This window comes from Pteropus vampyrus, unplaced genomic scaffold (assembly GCF_000151845.1).
Source record: "Pteropus vampyrus isolate Shadow unplaced genomic scaffold, Pvam_2.0 Scaffold1000004140, whole genome shotgun sequence".
In the NCBI taxonomy this organism is placed as follows: Eukaryota; Metazoa; Chordata; class Mammalia; order Chiroptera; family Pteropodidae; genus Pteropus; species Pteropus vampyrus.
In genome coordinates this window covers 14824-25056 of record NW_011918542.1, presented here as the reverse complement: position 1 = coordinate 25056, position 10233 = coordinate 14824, and the positions used below count along the sequence as shown (strand labels likewise).

General features: G+C 56.5%; 1 protein-coding gene across 1 annotated transcript; it reads left to right on the top strand.

Moving 5' to 3' along the window:
• The first annotated feature begins 1175 nt into the window (after positions 1–1175).
• On the top strand, positions 1176–2745 carry LOC105311464 (melanoma-associated antigen 8-like). Its single transcript, XM_011387451.1, has 3 exons — positions 1176–1337; positions 1569–1680; positions 1952–2745. The coding sequence occupies exons 1-3, from the start codon at positions 1176–1178 to the stop codon at positions 2743–2745; spliced, it is 1068 nt and encodes a 355-aa protein (XP_011385753.1).
• The last annotated feature ends 7488 nt before the right edge of the window (positions 2746–10233 follow it).

The following is a 10233-nucleotide window of genomic DNA, read 5'->3' as shown; positions in this document are numbered from 1 at the left end:
GGAGGCCAGGCCTGGTTGGGGAAACATGGGCATCCTGAACGAGCAAGGGGAGGACCGCCTTCCCGGAAGAGAGGGTGTCTCCCAGAGTCTGGAACCCTCTCCTGACCGCACTGGGGCCCCAGTCTTTGCTGGACATCGGCACGTTAAGGGCCCCCTTGGTTTTGTCTTGCAGGGGCTGCTGGATCCAGTAGGTGCAGGTCTGAGGTCCGTGTCCTCCTGTCGCTTTGCCTTTGTGACACGCATCCTGTGAGGATTTGTCATTAAGGACAGTAACTCAGGGTGAAATCAGGTCAGTAGGGGGTCAGTTCAGGGCCAGGTAGGAATGGAGACAAGTCTCTGGTGGACAATGTAAAGGGCCTCTGCCCCAGAAAAGATGGGCCAGCCCGCTGTTGGTGCTGCGTGACCCTGGGGCAGTGGAAGGGGGAGCAGTTACGGCTTCATCTCATTTTGTCTCAGAGCTCTCAGGACGGTGAGAACCTTGGTCTGCGAGGAGGACGTCAGCCCATCCCTGGAAGCCATATCCGGTCCACGGACAGAGGAGGACCAGATCCTGCTTAGAATCAAGGTGATCACCTTGAGGGACGAGTGAGTTCACCGCAGAACAAACAGGGTCCCCACAGAATTGGGCCTTGCCCTCAGCCCTGGAATCCCTGAGCAGGGCTGTGAAGCCGAGCACTTGCTCAGTCCCAGATCGGTGGCCTCAGGGAGGGGAGGGCCCCGGTTTGAGGCCTGGACTCAGGTCAGCATGGGCGGGATCCCAGGCCCTGACAAGAATCAAGGTGAGGACTGAGGGGCACCAGAACACTTGGGAGCCCAGGCCTGGCTTGCCTGCTCTGTCAGCTGTGGGGAAACTCGGAACAGTGCGTGGGTTGGCTCTGCTCAGTTCCTCTTCCGGTGTCTAATGGAGAGGAGGCCTTGTTTTAAGTAGAGTGGGCTCAGTAAAGGAAGGTGTTGTCTAGGACCTGCAAGGAGACATACGATGGGACCGTGTCCCAGGATCAGTGGATCTAACATTTCACTGACCCCTGATTGCCCCCTGGGAGGCTCTGGGCACGTGCCGTCAGATGTGAGGTCCCGCACTCCCTTCTGTTCAGTCTCAGAGATGCGTGTACCAGTTCTCAATATTTTGCCTCAGGCCAGCAGGGGACAGGAGGCCAGGCCCTGGTGTGGGAAACATGGGCACCCTGGACGAGCAAGGAGAGGACCGCCTTCCCGGAAGAGAGGGTATCTCCCAGAGTCTGGAACCCTCTCCCGACAGCACTGGGGCCCCAGGCTTTGCTGGACATCTGCACGTTAAGGTCCCCCTTGGTTTTGTCTTGCAGGGGCTGCTGGATCCAGTAGGTGCAGGCCTTGGTCGGAGGTCCGTGTCCTCATGTCGCAGAGCAGAGGCAGGCCAGGCCGTGCCAGGAAGTAAGGTGAGGTGCCCACCCTGAATGTGTACCCAGTGGGTCCCCCACAGCCCAGGAAAGGAGACCCCACAGTCTCCAAATGTACCCACCATACTGTCAGCCCACGAGCATGGACTGTGCCAGCTGCACCCTGAGGAGCCGTCTCACCTGTTGCTTCAGGTTCTTAGCGGACGGGACGCCCAAACGGGAGAGTGCTGTGAGGCCCGAGAGCACCCTAAAGAGGAGACCTGTAAGTCGCCCTCCTCAGAGCCGCCTGAGGTGCATTTCTCAGGTGAGGTCGCTCACACTCTGTTTCCTCCCCAGGCGTGGGTCCCCACCGACCACCGTCCGCCCACACTCCTCTGTCGCTGTCTCATCAACAGTCACCATGTCTCTCAGTCAGATGAATGAGCTCTCCAAGCAGGGGGAAGATGATGTGGATCCAGGAGAGAGACAGGGCTTGCTGGAAGAGCGAGTGCTTGGGACTGAGGAGGAGGAGGAGGTGGAGGAGGAGGCTGTATCCCTCTCTTCCTCCTTATCTTCCTTTTCCTCTGCCCTGTCAGACAGCCTAGAGGAAGTTGCTGCTGGGGTGGCATCTAGTCCTCCCCAGAGCCCAGAGGGTGCCTGTCCTTCCCCCGCTGCCAGGGAGGCCGTTCCGTTGAGCCAACCCAAGGAAGAGTGCCCCAGTAACGAAGATGAGGGGGCGAGGAGCACCGGGGAGGACCCCGAAGATGCCGAGTCCTCCCAGAAAGAGGCACCGCATTTGAAGATGGGCGACCTGGTGGTGTTCCTTCTCCTAAAGTATCGCACAAAGGAGCCGGCCACCAGGTCAGAAATGCTGAGTCGCGTCAACAAGGAGCACCAGGACCACTTCCCTGAGATCTTGAGCCGAGCCTCGCGGTGCCTGAGGCTGCTCTTTGGCATTGAGGTGGAGGAAGTCGACCCCAGCAACAACATTTATTTCCTGGGCACCACTCTGGGCCTCACCTACGACGGTGGGCACTGCATTCCCAACACGGGCCTCCTGGTCACGTTCCTGTGCTTGATCCTCCTGGAGGGCGACTGTGCCCCTGAGGAGGAAGTCTGGAAATCCCTGAATGTCATGGGGCTGTATGATGGAAGGGAGCATTGCATCTATGGGGAGCCCAGGGAGCTCATCACCAGGGTTTGGGTGCGGGAACAGTATGTGGTGTACCGGCAGGTTGCCAACAGCGATCCTGCTCGCTACGAGTTCCTGTGGGGCCCCAGGGCCCACGCAGAAACCAGCAAGCTGAAGGTTCTAGAGTATTTGCTCAACCTCAAAAGTAAGAATCCTCTGCCTGAAGTGGCTCAGCGCCATGAGGAAGAAGAGGCCTGAGCCCCACTTGCAGACAGGCACCTTTCAGGCCCACGTCCGGCATCTTCTCCTGCTGGGCATGAAGCGAGGCCTATTTTTCAGTCTGTGTTTGAGGAGAGAGCCTCTGGGGCCAGCGCAAATTAGGGGAACGAGTTGTAGTATTATCCTTGGCTCCCATGATGATTTAGAAATACATCCTTCTTACCTTTAAGAATTGTTCAAATGTCATCCCTTTCAATACAAGGTTTAAAATGAATGGCATCTAAGTTTGTGCGTGACGTTGACCATACATGACCATACATTTTCACTAACCTGTCCAAGAGTGAGAGTTTTGCGATTGTGTAACACAAATTGAGACACCTTCCATCCTAGTTTGTGATCCTGGACTAGATCACATGGCACTGGAACAGGGTTTTCATAGACATGTGAAAGAACTCACTAGTAAATCCAAGGTGGTCAAGAAGTACGGAAATAAAAGTAAAACCTTGTTAATTCCTGCATCTTCTCTTTTCTCGTCCGCCATTCTGTGAAACAATTGTATATAGCTGGATCTGCTTGGTTCGTTCCAGAAAGTGGGAGGCATTTCACGGGAATAGAGAAGACGCGGGCTCAGAGGTTCATTTATTCCCCAGACTTTCACTGAGCCCCTGTCCTCTGGAAGGCCCTGTGCTGGTGGTGGGGAGACTAGGATAAGCCGGAGACACCCACGCACAGAGCGATTGTGTAGGGCCCGCAGTCATATAAGGAAGGTGCTGAGGTGTCCCCTAAGTCCTCTAGAACAAGTCAAAGAAGGGGAGATGAGGTAGGCCTCCAGGGGCGAGCACTCCAGTGTAAATGGGCCGAGCCAAGGCATTTGGGGGCTGTTTATAGGGAAACTGGTAGGTGGCATCTGCCAGTCTAGACAGATGGTGTGTCTTGGGTTTGAGAGGAGTGTCTGAAATGGAATCGTTCGGAGAAGTGCCTTTGGATCATGGAGAAATGTCCACCTGTACCAGGGAGCTAGCATCCTGCAGTTTCCTCCCAGCACGTTTGAACACCGAGAACAAGGTGTTTTATCCCCATCGCCTGCACGGATTTCCTGAGAAATCAGGGTCCCTGTCCTTGAGGGCATGAGTCCCTGGGTCGCTGGTGCTTTGAGACTTAGGCATGGCCATAGTCCCGAGAATAGCCCCCATTGCACGGCGGGGTTAAGAGCTTGCCCGGAGCTCCAGCCTCCTTGGCAAGGAGCTGATCTTCTGCCTGATTGTCGCTTGCCCTCCTATGTGGGAAATACCCGTGGCAGCTGTCCTGGGACCTCTGGGAGCAAGTCATCGGTCCCGGATCTCCCCCGTCCTTGGTCCCCAAGCTGTGGGTGGGCACAGGAATCGGGCTGGGCTGTGATGCCAAGGCATGTCCACAAGGCAGAATCAGTATGCAGTATGCAGGGTGTGATGCCAAGGAACGTCCACAAGGCAGAATCAGAGGCAAAGCCATGTTTGCCCTGCACGGAGACAGACGTTCTGTCCAAAAGGGCCCCACAGACCCTCACCCAGTGTGGACGCATGAGAGTCACGGGCCCGGAGGCACTGTGCTGTGAACTGCTGGCGGGCCTGTGCCTGACGTTCTGCCTGCCTAGGAGCTTGAGCCACAGGACAACGTCGGGCCATCCAACCAGCTGGCGGGGAGGGGGAAGGGACCAGACTGGAGAGGTAAATGGGAGCATTAGGCCCATGCCAGAAACTAGAGCAGGCTTCTGCGATTCACACCTCCATCAGCCACATCCTAGCGGAACCTTCTCTACCTCACAGAGTCCTGTCGAAACACGTCTTCTTCTCCAGGGACATGGTCTTCAGCTCAGGACAGAAGGGGACCTGACGGTGCTTTCGGAGGCCAAGTGGTAGGGTCGGGTGGAGTGTCAGACACTTGCTGACCTTGCCGCGTGGCTTCCTGCGGTCTGTGAATCATGGGGCCTGAGGCGTCAGGCATTAGGTCACCACGGAAGACAGCTGGAACCGCCTTGATTGTTGGGGAGGCGCCCAGACCGGTGCAGGGCCAGGGCGCTGACCACATGCAGCTCCGTTTGGCGGAGACTTCCGCTGCTCCAAAGCCGAGCAAATCACGTGAACTCTCCACGCCTCGATTTCTTAACCTGCAACACGGGCACAGTAATAGTTCAAGTTCGGAGAGGTGGCGCGTGTATACGGGACGTGACCTGTGTGCAAAATGCATGCCCAAATTGAGTGCTGAGACGGCATGGCCAGTGCCGCCGCGTGTCTGAGACGTACCTTCCCCAGAGGGTGAAGATGCTGAAGCAGCGTACGCATTCCGATCCCGGTGTACACTGACTGCTGCGGTTTATCTTTCGTGCCGCGAATGTGTTATAGGGGATGGTCCGTCTCACACGGCAGGATTGCGCAAACATGGTCTAAGTTGTTCTCTCCCTGACTGGGGTGAGGCTCAGGCCTCCTGCACTGGGGCAGGGAAAATGCATTGGGCTGTGGGAGTTGGCCCTGCGGGAGGCGCCCAGACCTCCTCCAGTCCCAATACTCACTTGGAACTCCACACTTCAGAGCTCTGCAGGGAACTGTTGCCCCCGTGGTGTACTGAATACCAAGGGAAGCACCCTGCACCGGGCCCGGCCTGTGGCCTCCCACGTGCATGTTTCCTGGGGGGCTGGGGCCACATTCCGAATTCTCCCCGGCATGGCTTGGAATGGGAGGGTCTGCCCTACACTTGGTTATTTCGGAGCCATCCTTGCTCACGCAACCTCTTTCAGGGTGTGAAACGCCTCGACTTACTCATTGCCAAGCCCAAACCTCATTTTCCCTATGATATTTCAACTACCTCTTTCGCTTTTCCTCCGGAGAGCAGCCAGAAGAGGGATTATGTCCCCAAGGAGGTGATTTTGCCTGCATATTGAGTAGGAAGCTGCTCCTGGATGTTTGCGTAAGACCCTAAAACGTTAGGCAGCCTGGCTGTGTCTTTTCCCAGATCGACCCTAGTGATCCCCAGGCCTTGTGATGTCACTCAGTGCTTCAATGACCTGGAAGATTCTGGTAGGCACAGGGGAGTGTGAGTGCCCACAGATAATGTCTGCAGCTACTAGAACCTTCTAAAGGAAAGACCACAGGGTAGGGAGAAATGCTTACTCAAGGGTCTCGGGATGGTCTGACTCCTGCCCTCATTTCAGGAGTGCTCCTTGAGCACCAACTGTGTGCCAGGCCGCATGGATGCAGGTAGGTGGCAGGTGGCTCCTGGGCCTCTTGAGCTGAGTCACAGAGGCCCAAGGACACAGACCACCTGCCCAACTGCAAGTAGGCCTGGGGTGGGCGGAGCTGTGAGTCCACGGGGCTGGCGCCATGTGGTCTTCCTGGCCGAGCCCTAGCGTTGGGGTGCTTCTTTCCCTCTGGGTGATGCCAAAAGTCTTTGTGCAGAGGAAGGCACCATCACACTTCTGTTCTGACAAGGCCACTTGGGAGACCTACCGTGCCAGGCTCCAGCTGGAGGCAGGCCCCACGTAGGGGCTGCTGTCTTTGACCTGACATGAAATGGGAGGCTGAATTAGACCTTGGCCTGGGGTGGACCCCTCAGTCCTCACTCCGAAGGTCCTCACGGCCCTGGCAGAGAATGCAGCCGTCTCAGGACAGATGCTAGAGGGTCATCTGCAGCACCCGAGACCATAGGGGAGGGTCAGAGGAGAAACCCCCTTTCTCATGCTGTCTGTTCGGCAGACTGAGCTTTTGGAAGCCGTGTATTCCAAAGGTTTAGTTTTACTGAGGACCCTGAGCAGCAGCAGGGAGTCGGGGGTGTCCTGAGGCTGTGCAGTTATCTCCTTTGCAGTGCATCCCAAAGCCGCAAACAGCCCTGGCTCAGGCGAGTTACACCTGAGTGCTCTCCCCTGGAGCCCCAACGCCTCTCCCCTTCTTTTGCTTGTTCCGTAGGACTTAGGGGACACCTCGGCACCTTCCTTTGTATGACTGCGAGTCCTCTATGATCATTCTATGGGCGAATGTGTCCCCCTTATCCCAGTGTCCCCGAAGAAGGCCCTGATACAAAGAACCCCTGTCCGGAAGACTGACACAAAGAATGTGAAATAAAGGAGTTATGTCGGGGTCGAATACAGTGTCGACTCAAGCATAGCCCCTCCAGGTACTCAGAAGATAGGAAGGGCCTCCTGCTCATCTGCCCCAAGGAACACAATGAACAAAGGACTCTGTGGGCAACGCCTGCTCCCAAGGACGTTTCCGCTGTTCCCATGGGCACTGCATGCTTCTCGGACATTCCCACGGACATTATCTGCCTGCTCCGCTTGCGAAGGCGGTTGGTCTGTCGTTCTCTAAAGTGCTATCTGCTCCTGTAATTAAGCAGCACAATTTGCTCCCCTTGCTGGGGCCGTCAGTTACTCCCCTGATGAGCTAGTTTTGCCAAGGAGCAAGGTCACGGGATGACGCAGCCGCCGATTCCACGACCGGACACCCAGTTTCTCTCGCCTGCACTCCAGGTGGCCTAGGAAACTAGCCTGGGCTGAAAGGACAAGCTAGATGGCCTTGGCCATCCCCGCTCCCCTAGTTTCTGTGACTGCTGCTTTCCTTATATGATCGGGGCTCCCAAAGGTCCCGGGGAGTCGGGCTTTTGGAGCGAGAGCCAACCGTGTCTATGGGAGTTGCGACCCTCTAATGAACGCTGACTCTACTTAAGCCAACTCCTGTGTCGGCCTTTCAGCTGGGAGCGGCGCAGGTCGCCTGAGCCCTGGACTCAGTTTCCCTCCTCTTTCGCCCCCACCACTAACACAGGGCCTTTCAGAGGAGAGGCTCAGTAAACTGAGCAGGGGTATTCTTCATTCGGGTCAAATGTCTCCAAGTTTCTGAAATGAACCAAGCAATCTCAGGTAGACATGCATGATTTAGTTCATAAAATGACAGGCGAAAGGGATAAACAGCAAGAATTAACAAAATTTTACTTCACTTCCCTAATTCTTGACTACCTCTACTGTACTGCTAAGTTCTTTCGCATTTTCAAAGAAATCCTGTTCCAGTGCCATGTGATCTAGTTCAGGATCACAAGCTAGGATGGAAGGTGTCCCAACGCGTGTGACACAAAAGCAAAACTCTCACTCTTCCAGTGGTTAGTGCAAATACATGTATGGTCAAGGTCGTGCACAAATAGATTCTGAGGGTTATTAAAGTTTTCTATTAAAAGGAACCGTTGAAAACTTCCTAAAGGAAACAAAAGGTCACTCTCTCAGTCATCACAGAAATTTAAAGATGTGACGGCCCGTATTCCCGCACCCGGCCCTCGCTAGCTGGAACGCTGACGGCTGTCTCCTCAAACACAGAGAGAACTGGCCTCGCTTCACGCCCAGCAGGAAAAGATACCGCATGTGGGCCTGAAACGTGCCTGGCTGCAACTGTGCCTCGGGCTCCCACTTCCTCATCGCTGTCGACCTCTTCGGACGGGGATGGGAGGCAACTGGGGTCCCTTGTACAGACTTTGAGCAAATAATCCATGCCCTTCGACTTGCTGGATTCAGTGTGGGCCCTGGGACCCCGCAAGAACTCGTAGCGAGCAGGACAGCTGTTGGCAACCTGTCGGTACACCACATATTGATCCCGCACCCAAACATTGGTGATGAGCTCCCTGGGCTCCACATAGATGCCATGCACCCTGCCAGCATACACCTCCATGTCCCCCGGCGCTTCCCATATGTCCTCCTCGAGGGCACAGTCGCCCTCCAGGAGGATCAAGCCGAGCAGCATGACCAGGAGGCCGGTCTCGGGCATGCTGTTCCCATCGCTCACCATCCCATCGTAGGTGAGGCCCAGGGTGGTGACCGGGACATAGGAGTGGTCTCTGGCATCCACTTTCTTCACATCGATTCCAAAGACCGGCTGCAGGGTCTCAGAGGCTAGGCCGAAGATCACAGAGAAGTAGTCTCGGTACTCTGATGACCCAACTCAGTATTTCCGCCTTTGCGCTTGGCTCCTTGATGCGATACTTCAGGAGCAGGAAGACCACCAGGTCGGTTATCTTCAAATTTAAGGCGCCTTGGAGCGAGGACTCGGCATCTTCGGAGTCCTCGCCGCTGCTTGGCCCCTCCTCATCTTGGCCCCTCCTCACCTTGGCTGCTGGAGCCCTCATCTTCAGATTGGCTCCATGGAGCGGTAGCCGTAGCAGGGGGAGAAGGACAGGCACCCTCAGGGCTCTGGGGAGGGCTCTGTGTCGCAGCACCACCCACCTCCTCCAGGACGTCGGGGAACAGGACAGAGGGCGTGGAAGATATGGGTGAGGAGGACGGGAAGGCCACGGCCCCCTCCGTCACCTCATGTCTGAACAGCTGCGACTCCAGCAGGCCGTGCTTCTCTCTTGGGTCCTGATGGCCTTCCCCAAGCTTGGGGAGCTCATCCATTGGACCGAGAGGCGTGGTGACTGGTGTTAGGCTGCAACAAGAGTGTGGGCAGAAGGTGGGTGATAGGGACCCACGGGCCTGGGGGAGAGAATCACTGTCAGCGGCCTCGGCTGAGAAACGCACCCTAGGCGTCTCTGAAAAAGGTACCTTACTCGTGTTCTCTTGGGCCTCACAGGGATCTCACCTCGACAGCCTTTCCCGTAAGATCCTGAGGAGGAAGTGAGACAGCTCCTCAGGGTGCAGCCAGCACAGTCCGAGGACCAGACACTGACGGCGTGGTTGGGCGTCATGGGTGCCGTGAGCTCTTGTCTGTTCCACGCTCACTCAGCGTCCTCATCTGACCCTGGCAGGGCCTGATGAACCCCCTCTGCTGGCCTGAGACGAAACACGCAGAACAAGACCGCATACACCCGAGACTGCCCAGGAAATCAGGCGATGGCCCCACATCTGGCCAAACTTTCCCAGGGGCTAACAGGTTTCACCAGGGACACCACTGTGTCACCATACTCTAGGAGTTCCATCTGTCCTGGGATGGGACGGTTCCACGCAGTCTTCATCTTGTCACTCTGCTGTGACTGGGACAACTCCATCTGTTGACCTGAGGCCACCTTCCTTCAGCTTCATCTCCAAGGCTTCATCTCCATAAGACTCTGCAAGAGGAAGTGAGGGGAGCCATCCACCCACCCATGCCAGGTCTCCCCATCCATGACGACAAGGGCTCAGCAGGCCAAGGCTCAGGTGTCCCGCTGTGGGGGACCCACTCAGTTCTCACTGTGAACTGCCTGGGCCTGGGAACCTGCACCAGTTGACCTGGGTCCAGACCCTCAGACTAAGGTCCTCCCCTCCTTGAGACCACCCTTCTGGGAATGAGGAAGGGTTCAACCTGACAGGCCTCCTGGGTTCCCCAGGGCTGACAGTAGGGGCAGACCGGGATTCTGCGGGGCCCCCTGTAGGTCTGGAGTTTGGGTTACACTCCCTCTTCCCTCCTGGTCCTCACCTTGACTCCCAGGGGGACCTGGGCTCTCCCATCCTGCAACCTGAGGCCCTGTTCCTTATACCAAGACCCCAGTCATTCTCAGACCCAGACGGGGAAGTTGAGAAATGCCACCTGGGGATAAACTCGA

Coding starts and splice junctions, on each gene's coding strand:
- LOC105311464 (XM_011387451.1), top strand. CDS start 1,176: ATGGGCACCCTGGACGAGCAAGGAGAGGACCGCCTTCCCGGAAGAGAG. Junction 1,338..1,568: donor TGCAGGGGCTGCTGGATCCA/GTAGGTGCAGGC, acceptor CTGTTGCTTCAG/GTTCTTAGCGGACGGGACGC. Junction 1,681..1,951: donor GCCTGAGGTGCATTTCTCAG/GTGAGGTCGCTC, acceptor CTGCCCTGTCAG/ACAGCCTAGAGGAAGTTGCT.